Source organism: Akebia trifoliata, chromosome 14 (assembly GCF_017979445.1).
Source record: "Akebia trifoliata isolate Shusen 1 chromosome 14, ASM1797944v1, whole genome shotgun sequence".
NCBI classification, from domain to species: domain Eukaryota; kingdom Viridiplantae; phylum Streptophyta; class Magnoliopsida; order Ranunculales; family Lardizabalaceae; genus Akebia; species Akebia trifoliata.
Genome location: NC_141388.1, coordinates 28,523,674 through 28,543,860, shown reverse-complemented (window position 1 = coordinate 28,543,860; position 20,187 = coordinate 28,523,674). Strand labels below are relative to the sequence as shown.

General features: G+C 33.0%; 1 protein-coding gene across 2 annotated transcripts; it reads left to right on the top strand.

The window, feature by feature from the left end:
* Window positions 1-5,033: 5,033 nt before the first annotated feature.
* LOC147386669 (transcription factor bHLH130-like) lies at window positions 5,034-11,025 on the top strand. 2 transcript variants are annotated; one of them, XM_086422990.1, is made up of 6 exons: window positions 5,034-6,633; window positions 8,046-8,320; window positions 8,748-8,909; window positions 10,324-10,389; window positions 10,462-10,530; window positions 10,618-11,025. In XM_086422990.1, the coding sequence occupies exons 1-6, from the start codon at window positions 6,111-6,113 to the stop codon at window positions 10,687-10,689; spliced, it is 1,167 nt and encodes a 388-aa protein (XP_086279116.1). In that variant the 5' UTR covers window positions 5,034-6,110; the 3' UTR covers window positions 10,690-11,025. The 2 variants fall into 2 exon arrangements, with proteins under 2 accessions (XP_086279116.1, XP_086279117.1); XM_086422991.1 differs by lacking the exon at window positions 10,324-10,389.
* Window positions 11,026-20,187: the final 9,162 nt, after the last annotated feature.

The following is a 20,187-nucleotide window of genomic DNA, read 5'->3' as shown; positions in this document are numbered from 1 at the left end:
TCATTAAAAATGATTCTCAAAAAGCTCCTTGCTTGAAACCCCAACTGTTTTTTGTCCCAATGCAAGCACTTTAACGAAGACCTCGATGAGACAAAAAAATTTCTTTTCTTTATTAACTGTTGGTTCTCTTCCTAAGGTGTTCAAATTGTTGTTTGAAGGTCTAGGGTTTGGATATTCTATATTGAAGAAGAAAGAGAAATCTAATTTTCTCTCTTAAGTTTGGTATTTATATGATATCAATAATGGTAATTTATATAATTATTTTTTTTGTTAATAATTACTCAATACTTCAATTTACACAAACTTACATCCATTTTGGATAAGTTTTCGATACAAATCTAACGATTTACTCAGATATTTCTAAAATGTCATTTATAAAAAACTCATAATTTGATTGATCACTTGTACACATTTGTCGAGGGATATGCTAATTTTTTTTTAACTCGCCTATTCAAATATTATATTAAAATCAATTCTAAATATTTATTAAAATTCTTAGAGATGCACATAGTATAACAATCAATCACCTCGAGATACAAAATAGATTTTTAAGATATTACTTGAACAACTTGAATCTAATATCCACTCATCAAGAGAAAAAGTGTGCATAACTTTATAAACTATGAGAACATCTATGTAGTCATCATCACTTTTTAGTATAATAGTGGCACTATTAGAACTATTCCATTTTTTTTTTAATTTTTTTCGCACAAGCCGGACAATGCTTTATGATGTGACCATGTTTCTTGCAATAGTAGCATTGTATATTACCCTTATTCATTTTGGATCTACTTATACTATTTTCAGATCTCTATTTGAAGTCATTTGTCGTTAAGTCCCTCCATGAGCAATCAAACCTTGATCATTATCTTCAAGATTTGACCTCCTTTGAATATCGTTTAATAGGAGAGCTATTTTGACATCTTCTAACTTCACCATATTTTTCCTTATACAGAAGCGTCATCACCAAATTGTCTTAGGAATATGAAAGTGAGAAAAGAAATATAAGGGCCTTGTTTTCTTCCTCTAACTTAATATCAACTTTGTTTAGTTGATACAAGATCTAATTAAAAACATTCATGTGTTCCAGATTTGCATCATTTACCATCTTTAGGTATATAATTGCCTTTTCAAAAATAACTTGTTGGTCAAGCTCTTAACCATGTAGAGATTTTCAACTTCTCACATAATTTCGTTGTCGAGTCCTCCATAATAAATAAAATGTTATCTACAAGATAAGTCAGATAATGTTAATCGTTCTTGCAATGTCTTCCTAATCTACATCTGTTATATTATCTAGTTTATCGAACTTCCCTTTCAAAGCTCTAATTAGGCCTTTGTGAACCAAGATGTCCTTTACCCTTCTTTGACACAAATTGAAATTGTCATTCCCATCAAATCTCTCGACTGCAAATTTTGTGTTCAAGCTTTTCACTACCATCATATTAAATACCAAATGAAAATAAAGTATAATCTCATAAACACACAGTCAATCTATACTAACTAGGGATGACAAAAGGGTGTGTTTGGCCAGGTTTAGCTAAACTTGTCTCTGGCCTCGATTATAATTGATTACCCTAACCTTGACTCAGGTATGATTTTTTTGGCCCATCCCTGTGCCTAATCATATTTCTAAGCCCCACCCACCCTTTTTTAGTATTTGAATGGTGTGTTTTAATCTTTAATCAGGGTGTAATAAATAATTTAAGAAATTGGGGTACAATAAGTTAAACCTAAGTGCCAATACTAGCTATATTATATATTTTTATAATAGGTAAAGAAGTATGGGTGGAGGTTTGAAAGTAAGATTTGGAACAACTTTCCACATATCTTACCACTTAGCAAAGTGACACTTTTTTATAATAGCTTAATATATAAGCGGGGCGAGATATATTAAAATCATCTGCGTCCCGAAATCGAATCAATTTTTCATTTTCTATATGGAAATCATATAAAATTATGAAAATCCAACCCTATATGGGCAAGGAAAAATTGCAATCCCTAGTACTAACTCTCCATACGAACCTGATTGGCTCTGATACCAATTTGTGAAATAACATATAGTAAAGAGAACAAAAAATTACACACGAAAAATAGTAGGACTTACGTGATTCAGTAGTATGCCTACATTCACCGATCAGAACAAGAATATCACTATTTTTCCTTGAGTTTTTACACTCCTAGAAATCTCTATTTATAAAATCATGAGTTACTAAATGCATCTATCTCCCGAAAAATATAAAATCTCAAAATAGAAAAAAAAAAAAAAAATCCTTGCGAAAATACTCCATAATTCTCTTTTAGTAACCCTAAAAATAGAAATCACCAAAAATATAATACAATAAATTTACACAACATGATTTTATGACTAGATCAAAATAAACTTTGCAAAAGAGCTTATTAGAGTATGGAGAAGAAAATGGTGGATCCTAATTCCCTAGTATCTATTTTTCCTATAAGCAAGCTTTCAATTATTGAATTTCACCTTTACATTTCTCAAAAGAAAGAATTACATCGACTAAAGTATGAACTTCAACATTTCTTTAGTAAGAGCTTGAGTTATAAAAAATGGATGATCCACAAATCTCCAACCTGTAAACTAGGGTTAGAAGTTTCAGAATGGTCTAATTTTTGTTGATGATGATCTCCTCACCATAGAGATTGTCCTCACAAAAAATTAGCTCATTCCAAAACTTCTAACCCATATACGACAAAACACGTTGGCCAAATAGTTGGCTTTTGATCTTGATCCTATGTATATATTGCTAAACATTCTCATCCACAAGATTTTCATATAAAGTATTCAATTCAATGTAATTTATATCTATCTAAGTGATATCATGAAATAACTTTTGATGGAATTTTTTATTTATTTTAATATTAAGGGGCTTATTAAATTTAACAGAGAGCTTTTTAGAGGACTATTATGGCCCATTTCATGGAATGGAAGTTCTTTGTTCTAAAATTCGTAATATAATAATAGCTATGTCACTATGCTATAGGTAAAATAAATTATCAATTGCACAACAAATAATACGTTAAAGTATGGTATTAACAACAACATTATCATGGTAAAAGATAAATAAATAACATTTTCACTTTTTATTATCATCATTTACCACTTTCTAAATGGTATTTTACATGATATTAACTATTATCGTATTATAAAAAAATCAATTTTTTTATAAGTTACATTTACTTTCATATTTATAATATTTATCTTGTAATTAATTTTTTCCACATTAAAGTTATAAAGGCTAAGTAAATAAATAATAATTGTTATATTTTTCGTTAAAACTACTAGTTCATCCATACTTCAAAATTTTCAATTTTTTATCTTAGTTTTAAAGAGTCCAACTAGCCATGTTTACTAGCTAAGGCTCATCTACTGACAGAACAAAACCTTGAGATTTGTTAGACCTTGACCTTGAGATGCCTAACAAATCTCAAGGTTTTTTTCGATTTTTTTGTTTTGATAGGGAATGAGCTTTAACAAGGCTTTTTTACTTACCAAGTTAGTCCAGAAAGCATTTTTTATTTTAAAAGAATAATGATGCTAACTAGAAAGTCTTCACTTGATCAATACTCGGCTAACGTGGCACGGACACGAAACTATAAATCTTTTTCCTCGGGAAAAACAACTGTACATGTTTTATGGGGATGTGCAATTGTGTATCCCGAGGAAAAAGATCTATGGTTCTATGTCCATGCCACGTCAGCCAATTATTGACTTAGTGGAGATTTTCTAGTTAGAAAATCAACACTCAATTTAAAATTATGTGATTGGCAAAAGGTATCGAGAGAGAAGGCCAAGGCGACCCTCTGAAAAGGGAGAGGTCTTGACAAGACCCCTCATTGGCCACCACTATAGATTTATTTTGATTTACGAAGTATGTATGGTTTGTGGGTTATTGCATATAGCCGAGTGATTTTGGTTGAGATGTGACGCTTTAAAAGGCTAAGTTGGCTCTCTCTTTGGTGGTCGAGCCTACGGGTCTGGATATCCACTTCATAAAAAATAAAATAAAAAAAGAGAAGATAAGAAATCCCTACGCTTCGTCTTTCTTTATCACATTTAAAGTTTCAATACATTTTTCATTTCTTTCATAGTTCTTCAAGTAAAAAGTTGATTACTTCTGTTAAACTTATGATAAAGTGCTCCATATTTGTGGGCTTTAAATTAAAGAATCGTGTTTGAGTGCTTTTCAACGACAATTGAATGAGATTGAGATACATTATAAAATAATATGGGCGAAAAAGCAATCAATGATTACCTCAACTCTATATCATTTTGAATTACCTTTGTAACGATCATCCGAGTTTTGGATGAAATGGTCCAAATTTAAAACCTTATCTTGACTTATTAACTACTACTTATGATCTAAAATAATCTTCTAGACTAATAAATAATAGTTGTTATAAAAGTAACATCAATGACTCCATTTTCTTTCTTTTTAGAAATAACTACCTTTCAATACTTAACAACCTTTACTTCCACAAATAACAACCGTTATACACTAACAATGTTATCCAAATGTTTGACTTAAAAAATATTTATATTATATCTTTATAATGTCTATTATTTCAAAATGTCGGTAATTATTTATCCTCACTTTTACTCTTTTAAGTTTTAAACTTTTATTTTAAATTTTAAATTAAAGAAATTATAATTATATTTTATTAAAAAATATTTTAATAATGGTTTTGATTGGAGTAATGGGACCACAATTTTATTTAGGGTAAGTCTGCTTAACTCATAAGCGAAGTATCCTTAACTTTGAATCTGAGACAACTTTTTTCTATTTTAAAAAACCTTTGCTTAGTACCAAAAATGGATAAAACAGGGTTATCTCATAAGCTGGATCATTCTGAATTAGCATCCAGTTTTAGGGTATTTTAGTCAATTCATATGATGACGTCACTCTCCATTACTGTCATTCAAGTAGTGTGGCATTTTGGGAGTATTGATGAGAAACAAGGGTATTATTGGTAATATGAGAAAATAAATATATGAGAGTAATGGATGGATTGGATGGATGAGAATTTGGTTTTGTTTTCTGGGTGGGATCACAGAGAGTCTGCTCTGCAAGTTTTTTTTCGTTTTTGGCTTTCTTTCACTGCCATCAACACCAACAACAGTGGAAACCAGCTTTTCTCTGTTTGGAAATTTAATTGATTTTCGTTGATTTCGGTGCTTTGACAGAAAAGAGGGAGATTTGGGTTTTCTGTTAGGTTCTGTCTTTCTCTTTTTATTTTTCTGTTCTTGTTGAAGCTGAGGCTGAGCTGAGTGACTGATTTCGAGGTTCAAGAAAACTGTAAGATAAGAAAAGATATTTGGGTTTGAGAGAAAAATCAAAAAAGAGATTTGGGTTTCTATGATTTGTCTTGTTCTTGTTTTATCCTTTTGAAGCTTGGTTGAGTGATTGATTTTGAGATTCAAGAAAACTAGAAGATAAAAGACTTAAAAAAAAAAAAAAAAAATAGTGTTTTGGGTTTGAGAGTAAAATCGAAAAGGGATTTGGGTTTCTATCAGGTGTGCTGTTTTTGTTTAATCTCTTGAAGATGAGCTGAACTTAGAGACTGATTTTGAGGTTGAGGTAGACCAAAAGATCAAAAAAAAAGTTTGGGGTTTGTGAGAAAAGTTAAAAAGAGATTTGGGTTTCTATCTGGTGTTCTGTTCTTGTTTAATCCTTTTGAAGCTGAGCTGAGTGAGTGATTTTGAGATTCAAGAAGACAGACAAAAAAAAGTGATTTTGAGGTTTGGGTTTGAGAGGAAAAAAAAAAGATTTGGATTTCCATTGGGTGTCATTTTCTTGTTAATCTCTTGAAGCTGAACTGAAAGATTGATTTTGAATTTCAACAAGACTCAGAACAGAGATTTCTTAGGTTGGTTTTCAGGATTGATCTGTGTGAAAAAGTTATTTATTTATTTTTTTTGTTCTAGAGGATTATAGAAACAATGATTGGTTCTGTTTCTTTGGGTAATTTCTTCCTCTGCTGATGAGATTTGATTCGATCTACTAAAAAAGGAAAACAAAAAAAAAAAAAAAAAAAAAGAAGATCAAAAAATTTCAAGTGGAGCTGAGGAGATTGAAAGAATAGAATCAATCATGGATTCCAATCTTCTTCATCATCAACATCAGCAGAAACAGCAACAACAGCAACAAATGAACTCTGGTTTAATGAGGTATCGCTCCGCTCCAAGTTCTTTGATAGCCAATTTCATAGAAGGAGATGGAGAGAGTGAAGGATGTGATGATTTCATTCCTTCTTCTCATCATGGATCTTCAAGCCCTGAAACAGAGAGAATGCTTGCAAGGCTCATGTCTCATGGTCGTGGCAATTCGGGTTCTTCCGATCTTCGTGAGATTGGAGAGAAATCTCCTTTGATTAATAACAGAAGCCCTCAGTTTATTGGGGGATCGGTAGAGCACGAATCGGAGCAAAATGGGTATTCTCAAGCTTCCCAATTGGTGTATCAAACACTGCCACCTGTGTTGAATCAAACCTCAAATTCGATTGGTTTGGAACATAATCATCACCAGATGAAGATGGGGAGTGGTAATTGTTCTAATCTTATCAGGCACAGTAGCTCTCCTGCTGGATTAATCTCCAATTTAACTGTCGAAAATGGTACATTTCTTCTCTTCTCATTATGATTTTTTTTTCTTTCCTTTTGTTTGGTAATTGAAGGACATGTCAGTTAAAGATATCAAACATTTTCATGTTTAAATTGCACATGATTTCGCATTACAGATGTTGAGAAACTTTGAATTTTTGTCTAAATATTTGTCTTTGCAGTTCTGAATTATAAGCCAGAATTAGCCATTAATTTTCGTTTTAGTAATCAATTAAGTCGCTCAAAACTTCAATTGTAGTTTCCAAGCATTTAGAAATATTTCCATACCTAATTTGCTCAGATTTCACATAACAGATGTTATTGTGTCGAGAAACTTTGCAGCTATGAATTATCTACCAGAATCAGCCAATAATTTTCGTTTTAGTAAATAATTAAGTTGATCCAACTCAAATCTTAGTTGCCAAGCATTTAAAAAAATATGTTCATGTTTAATTTGGTCAGATTGCGCAACACATATGAATTTTATGTCAGAATCACCAACAACATTTGATTTAGTAATCGATCAAGTGCTCAAACTTAAATCTTAATTTCCCAGCATTTTAGAAAATATTTTGATGTTCAAATTTTCAGAACAGATGTCAAGAAACTTTGCTTTTCGTCTAAATATTCATCTTTGCCACCATTAATTTTATATATTTCATTTTAACAATCAATAAGTTGCTCAAAATTCAATCTCGGTTTCTCAGTGTTTTAGACAATGAGTCGAGCTAGAGTGACCTCATATCACACATTTTGAAGTGAAAGTGGATAGGAACCATAGATGCTTTTACACTTGTATCTCAAGGAAAGCATCTATGTTTCCCATACACTTTCACGTCAGGGTGTGCGATGTGAGGTCCAATCTTGAGGTCACTACAGCATTATTCTTAGATAATATTTTCATGCTTAATTTGTTCGGATATCACATAACAGATGTCAAGAAACTTCGCGTTTCATCTAAATATTTGTCTTTGCAACTATGAATTTTATACTAGAATCACGGATAATATTCATTTTAGTAATCAATGAAGTGGCTCAAGCTTCAATCCTAATTTCCCAGCATTTTAAACAGTATTTTTATGTATAATTTCCTCAGATTTCACGTGTTTCATCTAAATATTCATCTTTGCAACTATAAATTATACACCTGAACCAATAACTTTCATTTTAGTAATCAATCGAGTTACTCAAACTTCAATATTAGTTGCCAACATTTTAGAAAATATTTCCATACTTAATTTGTGCAAATTTCACATAATACATGTCAAGAAACTTCACTTTTCTGCTACAATTGTCTTTGAAACCATGACTTACATGCCCGAACCTTGGATATCTTTCATTTTTACAATTGATGATTAAGTTTCTCAACTTCAATATTAGTGAAAGAGAATGAAATACTGAAAATCTGAGTCTTAGCGACTAGCAGGCTACAGCATGATGAGGGGTCAGATGAACTTCCCGCCTGGGCCCCCTTCTTCATCTGGGCTAATGTCTCAAATATCCGAAATTGGGAACGAGACCATTGGACCGAGTAGTGTTGACGATGGAAGCTTGGGAAATGGTGATGGTAGCAATCGATACATCCCCAACTTTCCGATTGGTTCTTGGGACCACTCCACATTCGAGAATTACGCTGACGTCAAAAGAGTTAGAGATATCAATGGAAAAATCATTTCTGGTTTAAACCCGTCAGAGAATCAGGTACTAATGCTAAACCCATCAGATAAAATTTGAGATATGCTATTGGCACCCCAACTATTACTGAATACACCCCAATTTCTTAAATTATTTATCACACCAACACACTCTTCAAATATTATTCAGGTTTGGTTCAAATTATAATCTCAACATCACAAAAACATTATAACACTCATTCAAACAACTTCAGTAGTTTACAATTATGATTAGGATCATATAAATTCCTAAACCCAAAAACTAGAAATCTAGAAGAAAAAAAAAACGAGAGAGTTTCTATTGGCACCCCAAGTTTTACTTATTTTCTTTATTGTAATTGGGGTGTGATAAGTAAAAGTTGGGGTGCCTATAGCAGCTGTCTAAAATTTTCTCTGTTTCTTATCTTATTGCCTAGTTTTGAATTTTGATGAATAATGTTGTTATTGTTTATCAGAATGGAGAGGCTGGAAATCACACTCCTGGTTTAACCCACCATTTTAGTTTGCCAAGGACTTCGGCAGAGAGGGCTGCCATTATGCAATACCAGGACTCTGTTCCTTGTAAGATCCGAGCCAAGCGTGGTTGTGCTACTCACCCACGAAGCATCGCAGAGAGGGTAAATCTTCTATTTCGCTAATTTTTTCATCTCTTCATCATCTATATGATCTTTTTGTCATTTTATCTCAAAATGTCCAATGGCTCAAAACTCATCTGCTCCCATTTCCGTTTCCCTTAAGTATACCCGTGACATTTTTCCAACTGTTCAAGTGAACACCCGCCCTCCACACACACACACACACCCCGCATTCATGGCATGCATGCATAGTCAGTGTTTGTTTTAAAAAGTGGATCGGACCGACGGTCCCATCGGAATTTTAATATTTATCAGTTCAGTTATCTAGGAACTGTTATTCAATAAGGAACTAGCAATTTTTTTAAGTTCAACCGTGAAAACCGTTCTTCTCTATGGACTGGTTTTAGAAATTTAGAAATATTTCCAGATTTCAACAAGATTTTTTTATTTTTTTTATTTTTTTTATTTGGTAGATTTCAATGAGGTTGAAGATTCTCTCATTATTAGATTTTCTAGCAAAAAATCAGGGAAATACTAGAAAATCTGAAAATTAATTATTTTAGATGTATATTGAAAATTTTAGTATCAAATAAGTATAGAAACCTACTGAAACTACAACTCTGGCAACTATATTAATAATAAAACCTGAAAATTGTCTAAATTATTTTTATTTTTTATGAATCCTTAAATAAATACAAAAAACTGCTTAAATCTTAATTATATATGGGTCGGGTTCAGCAGCCAACATTAGGGAGACAAAGTTGAGAGCCAAAATTTGTCCCATATGACTTAAAAGTTTCGGATTGGTCTGGTTTTTTGTGAGCATGATCTCTGTGATGAGAAGATCACCCCTCACAAAAAATCAGCCCAATCTGAAACTTCTAACCCCATCAAAATTGGTTTACAAATTAACAGTAAAAAATCGACGGCCCTCAAATCTAAGACACTTTTGATGGGGTTAGAAGTTTCAGATTGGGCTGACCATAAAGATCATCCTCACAAAAAATTAGCCCATTCCAAAACTCCTAACCCATGTAGGGCAAAGGCACTAGCTCCATGTTGGCTCCCTAACATTGGCTGCCGAAAGGGACCATATATATCTATATATATATATATATATATATATGAACCTCAGTCGGACCCTGGTCCGACCAGTTGAGCAAAATTTCAGTTCGATTATCAGTCTGGTTCTTAAAACATTGTGCGGTGTTATTCTGAATCTCGAATGGTAATCTAGATTCAGTGATTTCGATTTTGCAATAAATCTCTTAATGGAAGTAGATTATCTTTTCTTGAGCCAAACATGAATCTTTTGATTCATTTGGTTCTAATGTTTAGTTAAAGATCTATATCCTTAAGAATTTTACAACATTAAGGAGGAGATTCTTTGGTTCATAACCCGAATTCATCAACACATTAGTGCTGAATATTTATATCTTGAGCAAGCTAATTTCAGGTGAGAAGAACCCGGATTAGCGAAAGAATGAGAAAATTACAAGAGCTTGTTTCAACCATAGACAAGGTAGAATAATTTTTAAAAACATTACTAAATAATGTTTGTGGCTTCTAAATGTTCTCTGTTTCTTATCTATAGCAAACGAACACGTCAGACATGTTAGACATAGCTGTGGAGTACATTAAAGATCTCCAAAAACAGGTCAAGGTACTAAGGAAACAAAATTACTCAAAACCCACATTGACCCTTCAATCAACACTCCTTATACCTCACAAAGTTTCTTCCTTTTTGCAGACACTTAACGATAATCTGGCGAATTGTACGTGTTCGAGTAAGCAGAAGTCATATTCAAAGCCTTCAGTGTAACTTCCTTCTGTACAGCAAAATAAAGGAGGAAATAAAAGAAAAAGAAAAAAAAAAAGCAAAAAAATGATGTAGTTGTGTGGAAAAGAAAGGCTGATCCATAGAATCTCCATTGTATGATCCATATCTAGTAGGCTAACAGAGGTTCTCTTTTGATGCCATAAAAAAAAGGAGAGAAACTGTATATCACATTGTAATTTACTTAGTATTATTTAGAAGCTCAACCTAATGTTGTAAGTGTACACTCTAAATCTCATTTCGTGTCAATGTTTTTCAGTTTTTTAGAGAATAAGATGTGTTGTATTAAGATGCATGAGATATATATATTAATTTTTCTCAGTGATAAGTTGTGGTAGAGAATGAGATATTTAGAATATTAGTATATTTATATTAGGAAGTATTGGTAATTAGGGTATTTAAATTTTAATATTGAGAGTGGTTTACATTAATTAGAATATTTATAAATACCTTATCGATGTTCATGTACTGATCATCTAAGAATTGAATTATAAATGCATAAGCTCTATTGAGTGCACGATCTTGGATGGAGCACCATTATGTGGTGTCATTGTTAGATCTAAATTATTATTATTATTTTTTATCCTTTTATTTCAATTATGCCATCAAGATGACCATTCAATGTGGCCAAAACCATGTCCAAAAGTCATGGTTGCATCGGCGCAATCAAAGATCTGCCCATTAATGACTCAAGGACCTCAATCGAACACAAATGGGATCCATAGACGAATTGGTTCCCCAATTTTCTAATTAAAGGTTCATTGGTTACATCTCTCGTGTTGCTCCTAACCCAATCACTCAACCAATATATAATACATTTTGACAATCTCTTGATGTCCCATACCTCATTGATCAATAAGATTCTTCGTTAGTGCTTTTTTTTTTTTTCAATGATGCCCAAACCCAATTAATAAGGAGAAGACAACTGGCCTTTTAGAACACCATATCTCACCTAAATCCTCAGGGTACATGCAATACGTTACAAATCACACATACTTGATAAGGATCAATGAGGGGAATTTGAACTTAAGATTGCTCCCTTTTTAGAGGGGGGTTTTGGCCACTACGCCGAGTGATTGTTTGCTCACAAACCAACACCATTTTGACATTTGGCACTGATGACATCAGCAATAATAAGTTAATTTTTCTCACCTATCCATGGTAAAAAACCTAAATTTCCTAATAAGATCATCTTGTCACTTTCAAAAATATGATCCAATGCAAAATGGTTGCAAAGGATGAAATTATATATATATATATGGGTAGCGTTCAAGGGCAAACTTTTTGGCAAAACATTTTTCAAAACATGGGTTAGAGGTTTTGGAATGAGCTGGTTTTTGGTGAGGATGATCTCTACGGTGAGGAGATCATCCTCATCAAAAATCAGCTCATTCCAAAACTTTTAACCTATGTTTACCAGTTGAAAAATCGTGGACCGTCCATTTTTTGTAAACTATTTTTGATGGGGTTAGAAGTTTTGGAATGGGCTGATTTTTGGTGAGGATGATCTTCTCACTGTAGAGATCATTCTCATCAAAAGATCATCCTCACCAAAAATCAGCCCATTCCAAAACTTCTAACTCATGTTTTGAAAAATGTTTTTGCCAAAAAGTTTGCTAAAAAGTTTGCCATTGAACGCCCCTATATATATATATATATATATATATTTTCAAAACATGAGTTAGAAGTTTTGGAATGGGCTGATTTTTGGTGAGGATGATCTCTATGGTGAGGAGATCATCCTCACCAAAAATCAGCCCATTCCAAAACTTCTAACCCATGTTTACAAGTTGAAAAATCGTGGACCGTCCATTTTTTGTAAACTGTTTTTGATGGTGTTAAAAGTTTTGGAATGGGCTGATTTTTGGTGATGATGATCTCCTCACCGTAGATATCATCCTCACCAAAAATCAGCCCATTCCAAAATTTCTAACTCAAGTTTTGAAAAATGTTTTACCAAAAAGTTTGCCATTGAATATATATATATATATATATGGGAAATGTTCAGCAACAAACATTTTGACAAACATTTTGGCAAAACATTTTTCAAAATATGGGTTAGAGGTTTTGGAATGGGCTGATTTTTGGTGAGCATGATCTCTACGGTGAGGAGATCATCATCACCAAAAATCAGCCCATTCCAAAACCTCTTACCCATCAAAAATGGCTTACAAAAAATGGACGGTCCACGATTTCCCAACTTGTAAACATGGGGTTAGAAGTTTTGGAATAGGCTGATTTTTGATGAGGATGATCTCCTCACCATAGAGATCATGCTCATCAAAAATCAGCCCATTCCAAAACCTCTAACCCATGTTTTGAAAAATGTTTTGCCAAAATGTTTGCCAAAATGTTTGTTGCTGAAAGGGACCCCCTAAGCTTTACCACACATTTTAACAAATGTGTTTTGTCTTACATTGGTTAGAAGTTTTGGAATGGGCTGATTTTTGGTGAGGAGATCATCCTCACCAAAAATCAGCTCATTCCAAAACTTCTAACCCCATCAAAAATGGTTTACAAAAAATGGACGATCCACGATTTTTCAACGTGTAAACATGGGGCTAAACATTTCAGAATGGGCTGATTTTTGAGGAGGATGATCTTCTAATCATAGAGATCATCCTCACCAAAAATCAGCCAATTCCAAAACTTCTAACCCATGTAGGACAAAAAATGTTTGTTAAAGTGTGTGGTAAAACTTAGGGTGCTAAACATTTCCCTATATATATATATATATGGGAAATGTTCAGCACCCTAAGTTTTACCACACACTTTAACAAACGTTTTTTGTCCTACATGGGTTAGAAGTTTTGGAATGAGCTGATTTTTGGTGAGGATGATCTCTATGATTAGAAGATCATCCTCCCCAAAAATCAGCCCATTCCGAAATGTTTAGCCCCATGTTTACACGTTGAAAAATCGTGGACCGTCCATTTTTTGTAAATCAATTTTGATGGGGTTAGAAGTTTTGGAATGAGCTGATTTTTGGTGAGGATGATCTCCTCACCATAGAGATCATCCTCACCAAAAATCAGCTCATTCCGAAATTTCTAACCCATGTAAGACAAAACGCGTTTGTTAAAGTGTGTGGTAAAACTAAGGGTGTCGAACGGGACCCTATATATATATATATATATATAATATATATATATATATAAAAGTTATTTTTCACCATTGTATTTTAATTTTAAATTTGGATGTTCAGTAATCATCCATTTTCAACACTATTGATTAAATTCAAAAAAAAAAAAAAAATTCCCTTTTTTTTTACCGCGAAATTTTTCATGAAACCTAAAAAGTTATGATTTTAGATTGCCAATATAATAATCCACTTGGATCCCACAATACTTTTTAAGATTTGAAATAAAAAAAATAAAGATTTCTAAACATTTAATGTGCGGGTAAGAGAGAGAAATTTTCTTCTTATTACTTACGTCATCAGCATCACATGTCAAAACGATGTCTGTGAGCAAACAATCACTCCCAACACTTGTTGGCTTTCTAATAAGTCTTTGTTCATAGGGTCAATTAGATTCGTATGAGATTCAACGTTACATGCCTTTATATCTCCTCAATTTGATATATCTTGAATTAGATGATACTTGAGTGGGCCAAGATTTCATTGATCACTTGGCCCAAAAGAAAATGGAACATCCTAGAACTGGAGTTATGTTTAAATGTAGTTCCCGGAAGCATAGGATCCTCACTCAATATTAACGTAGAAGTTGGGTTGCTACATCTTTTATCTTTTCTATTGACGCCTAACTCGTGCCGGTCTTTTTGTCCCACTTACTTGTTTTTCCAAGTCAAGTACATCTCGTATGCTGTGTTGTTTGTATCAAACACTCACGTGTTACGAAATCGTTTAGGGCCTGTTTGATTGGACATGAAAATATGTGGAAAAATTGATTTTATTAAAAAAATAAATTTTAAATGTTTGGTAGTGTATTTTCCCTAGAATTCAATTTTTCTCTTCCACCTTAAAGAAAATTCAACCGTCCTTTAAATAAAACTTCAAATATGGATGCTTTGGCAACCGAACCAAACTCCACGCGTCCTTTATTTTGAAGGAAGCCCTTTAAATCACTATTCATTTTTTTCAATAAACCTATTGTCTCATGTTTTTTTTTTTTTTGGTATAAATGTTCATCTTAGCCTCCTCTTCTCATGTAACATGATTTAAACACCACTTTCGTCTCTTACAAATTGTAAAGTCTTTTCATTTAATATTTTAAAAATCGAACCAAATCAATTAATCGGGGTGCAATAAATAATTTAACAAAATGAGGTGCAATAAGTTAAAGTTGGGGTGCCAATAAAATTCTCTTTTTTTTTTATTTAGTTATAATTGGAGTGTAATAAGTAAAAATTGGAGTGCCAATAGCAACACTTTTTCTATTTTACATTAAAAAAAAAATTTAGGGAAAATTATAAAAAAAAATCAAAAAAAAAAAATTTATTTATCAAAAAGAATCTAATTTTTGAAAAATTAGAAAAAAAGATAAAAATCCGGTCATTGAAAGACCTGTTTCTTCTCTCTCTTCACTTCTCTCTCCTCTACATTTAAATAAATAAAAATCGATTTTTTTTTTAAATTCCGATCATTGAAATACCGGTTTCTTCTCTCTCTTCATTTCTCTCTCCTCTTTTTCTCTCGTCTACATTTATAAATAAATAAAAATCGAATTTTTTTAAAAATACCGGTCATTGAAAGACCAATTTCTTCTCTCTCTTCACTTCTCTTTATTTTAAAGTGGCGAACCGTGAACCATTATTTCGAACCAGATAACATAGGTGTAGACTCGTACTAAAACCTGACAATTAACCTTCAAACTCGGTTGAACAGACTCAGTTTTATGAAATTTCGATGTGACTTGGTTTGTGGTAAATAAATTTTAGTTAGACAGAATTTAAGGGAGGAAAATGAGATCGGTACCAACCAACCTGAAATTTTTTAATAAGAACTTGGTAATAATGATACATGTTGATTATGAGCGAAAGTCATTGACTCACCAACTCAACTCATAATTCATCAAGTTGACCCCATAATTGAGTTAAGTATTCAAGTTTCTTTTTTTGATTGGTAAGCCAATTTTTTATGAGTTCTGTAGCTCAATATTGTCAGGATTTGAACGCAGGTCTTTGGTATGATCACCCAAAGACTTTACCAACCAAGCTAGTCTGGCACTTGTTAACTTCAAAACCAAAGGATGTATATGAGCTATTGCAACAGTTATTAGCTACAGATAAAAAAATCCGTTGACATTGCCCCCACCAAAAAATATTTTCACTCTTAAATGCCCCCACACAAAAAAAAAAAATCACGTTTAGTTGCCCCCATAAAAAAATTCAACTCTTAATTGCCCCCATGTGGGCAAAATCTTGGTTCTGGCCTTGCCTCTTAAGTATTCAAATTAATTGAATATCTATAACAATTTTTTTAATAAGGTTTGATTAATGTTTTCCAAATGAATTGTGATAATCTGACTACCCCTGGTGACGTGACAAGTTCGGGAACTGTAGATTTGTATGCCTCGGGATACAAAACTGCACTTCCTCATAAAAAGTGTATCTCGAGGGAATCGTATATCCCGAAGCATATAGATCTACGGTTCTCGAACTTGTCACATCAAGAGAGTCGATTGAGTGTGGCCCATGGGGTAGTCAGATTTTTTTTAAAATATTAAGAGAGAGAAAGAGGATAAAGAAGTGAAGAGAGAATAAACCGGTCTTTCAATGACCGGTATTTTAAAAAAAAATTTGATTTTTTTTTTAAATGTAGAGGAGAGAGAAAGAGAAGAAACCGGTCTTTCAATGACCGGTATTTAGAAAAAAATTTGATTTTTTTTTATAAATGTAGAGGAGAGAGAAGTGAAGAGAGAGAATAAATTGGTCTTTCAATAACTGGATTTTTATCTTTTTTCTAATTTTTTAAAAATTAGATGCTTTTTGATAAATAAATTTTTTTTTGGATTTTTTTCATAATTTCTCCTTTTTTTTAATGTGTTTGAATAGTGTTTTAGAGTTATGGTTAATGATTTGAAGGTGGAAACATTGGAGTAGAAAAGTGACTTGAAGCCTTCATATTGAAGAAAATGTCTACTTGAAGACAACTTTTAAAGCTCTTGGTTGGAATCACTCTAGAAGGGAAAGATGGATTTCAATAATAACTCCTAGGGAAATGATTTTCCCACCTCCTAATATTGTTTCTCATGATTACCCTTACTCACGAAAGAAAGCATAGTTTTAAAATTCATGTACTCGACAACGATGTTCATCAAATTGTAAAATAAAAATATGTAAACCTTTAAAGATTTAAAAATAGTTTTTTATAAATAAAATTGTATTTAACTTTTACTATCCACAAAAATTATTATGTATTGTAGAATATCTTGGTTGATTTTCTTATCAAACTAGGTGCATTGTTTACATCAAGCTCAATGAGTTGGTTCTTTCAAATTTTGGTGCACAAGAACCTCAAAATCCAATCACGTCAATTGGACCAGTCAACTTTGAAGTTGATTCAAAAGTGTTTTAAAACTATGTCAAAAATTAAAACTATTTTTTTAATAACTGGGTATCCTGTAGATAGCGAACCAACCTCGCATCTGGGCTTTGCCTAATCCATAGACCATGGTCTTGTCCAAGGATCAGTCTCGGGGCACGTGTAACACCTGCACATCACACGCACTAGGTAAGTGAGGGTGCACCCTTGTGAGTGACCCTTGAAGAATTAATGCTCATATTGAGTATCGAATTCACGACCTACGGACTTTCATTGTTTATCGGTTCAAAATTGCTACTGAGCCAACCCGTTGGGGTTAATTAACACTCTTTTTTATATCTCCTTGAGGGCATTCAAACAGTAAATCACTTTTCTATAGTATTAACCTATTAGTTGATAGATTTGGATAGTTCCATAATCAAAAGAGCCAAGATTCCATTGGTGTCTACGTGGCATGTTTTGATAGGAGTTTAAGACACATTGGATTCCTAACCAAGCCATTTGTCTATATGGAATACAGCCCAATGTATTTTTTCCAATGAGCACATGCCACATTGACACCTATTTTTCTATAAGAATGGGATACTATTCTGGATCCCAACTATCAAAATTGAACTACTTGGTTTGGGATCTTTTCCAAGATAGTGGACTTTGTTCGTTCAATTATCTTATGATATTAAACGAGGAATCAAATAAACTACTGCAATAAATTGGCATCCATAATCGCCCCCTCTTGATTTCTCAAAACAATTTTGAAAAACAATTATTATCTTAGTGTATAGATCCTTAGTATATGTGCTCATTGGTAAGATGGACTTGATTGTGGATACGAGGTCTTTTTGGGTTTGTACTTTGGTTCAGAGATGTTGGCTAATTGGGGTGGAGTTCTTTGTGTTGGAAAATTTTGGGATTTATCCCATATATTTGAATGGAAGTAAAAAAGGGTATTGTGAAGTGGTAGTGTAAATGTTTAGTTCCACATCAGATAGAAACAATTAAAAAGTGTAACTCTTATGTGAAAGTTCCCACGTAGTGTACTGAGTGTTTACTTGTATTGTGTCATTCGGTTTTTCTCTGAGTTTTCTCATGCGTCCTTGAGAATACAACGCCTACAATTGGAGTGTTACTTTGTACACATGTGGAACTTTATACATGTGAAGTATTGTATCTTGAAAGACAGAATCCAGAGACTGCTAGCACATTGCAGGGGTGAAATATGTTTTAAGACTATTATATCCAATATAATAAGCCTTGTTTTGTTCAAATCAATGATTGAGTCCAATCGGTATTTCTAAGTTAATTAATTATTTATTATTTGTTATTTTATTTCAATTTCTTTTCTATTTATCTTTTGTAAACTAACAACACAAAAATAACACTTTGGATTTCTCATACTTGAGAAATTCCGAGGAATGGCCTTAATGTGACCTGAAAAAAACCTACCCATCAAATTAAACTCTCTTCCAAAGACAAAATAAAAGTATACCATCTCTTCTTCCCATCGGTGAACTCTGGATACTCTCTTTGAAGCATCATTGTCACCAAATTAGAATTAAGGAAGAATGGGCAATCAATCACTAGATATGAGAAAAGATGATCATGAAACCCAAAACAACATGGAGTTAATCAAAAACAAAATAAAAACATATATTTTCCAAAAACATAAAAATTCAGAAATTTCAAAAATCACCAAAACGTTAAATTCTTCCCAAAACTTCTAAATAATCCAAATATATTTATCTACTAATTCCATTAATAAAGTAGGAAAAGGTTCACGACCTTTACCTCAAAAAATTGGGTATACTCAAGAAAAGTCCATTTCCTCTCAATGGCACAAGCCACCAAACCTTGATAAATCTCGACTAGGATCATATGAGCCAACCGGCCACCATTTCGAACTTACAAGATAATGCTAATTAGAGTTGGGTCCACATTGTCATCTTTGCGGTGGAATAAGATTTGGTTTACGAACACTAAGGTTAGAGTGTTAGACCTATAGGTCGAGTGGGAACTCAAAAACATCTTGTTAAAAATGAAAGGCTTGAAAGTCGAACGAAAAAAGAGTTGTTGGGTAGAAGTTGGAGTTCCAATCGAGAAATATCTAGAAATTTCGTAATCCTATTTTTGTAACTCTCAAGAAGGGGTGGAATCATTACCTTTGAAAAGCTTTGCAACCTGAGTATCCGTTAGACCTCTTTGATAGTTCGCATCAATTCTTGCCCCCCAAACTATAACACATTAGCTTGGGACACCCAACACCCAACCAAGGCTTCGACCAATTCCCACTTCATTTTTACCTTGAATTGAGAAGGAACAAACCCAAGTTTATTTTCATTGATCCATCGAACCTTGTCGCTCGCTGACATATAGTTTAGCCATCAGGTTGTGAGTGGCTTGATCAAGGGCATTTAGGTTAGGAAGTTGAACCCGACCTGATTTGGATCCTTCTTCGACCTCACTTTCGCCGACACGTTGACACTTGGTAGATTCCATGGACTTTTACGATTGATTTTCAAGCAGCTTTTGAGCAAAAATCCAAGAGGAAGAGATTTTTTTCATGGTATTAAATGACAAAATCGTAGATTTTAAGCCCTAAAATCAATTCTGAACCATGAGAAAGTCATGGTCCAAAGTAGAAATGCCATGGCCCAAGGTGTTTTCACCCTGAACCATAACCAACCCATGACTCAAGATAAAAATACCCTGATCTTTGGCCTACCATTGAACCCTCTAGAGGTTGATCGAACCTCCAAGCTATCATTCCCTAATAAATTGATGTTGTACATTTAATTTCATTAATTTTGATCACCAATGGAGCTAATTCAATCATCATAATTTCCACACAAAAATGCAAGAAATTGTCCAAGGAGTTTCAAAATAAAGTGCAGAGGAGTCTAGCACAAATGTCAAGATATAAATGACAAATCATAAAGAAAACTCAAACTAGGACCAGGACACTGGCTCCACGATATCAAAAA

What these genes read in the sequence shown, in the direction of transcription:
- LOC147386669 (XM_086422990.1), top strand. Translation starts at nt 6,111, where the DNA reads ATGGATTCCAATCTTCTTCATCATCAACATCAGCAGAAACAGCAACAA. An exon ending in CAATTTAACTGTCGAAAATG is followed by an intron (nt 6,634 to 8,045) that starts GTACATTTCTTC and finishes AGCGACTAGCAG; the next exon opens with GCTACAGCATGATGAGGGGT. An exon ending in TAAACCCGTCAGAGAATCAG is followed by an intron (nt 8,321 to 8,747) that starts GTACTAATGCTA and finishes ATTGTTTATCAG; the next exon opens with AATGGAGAGGCTGGAAATCA.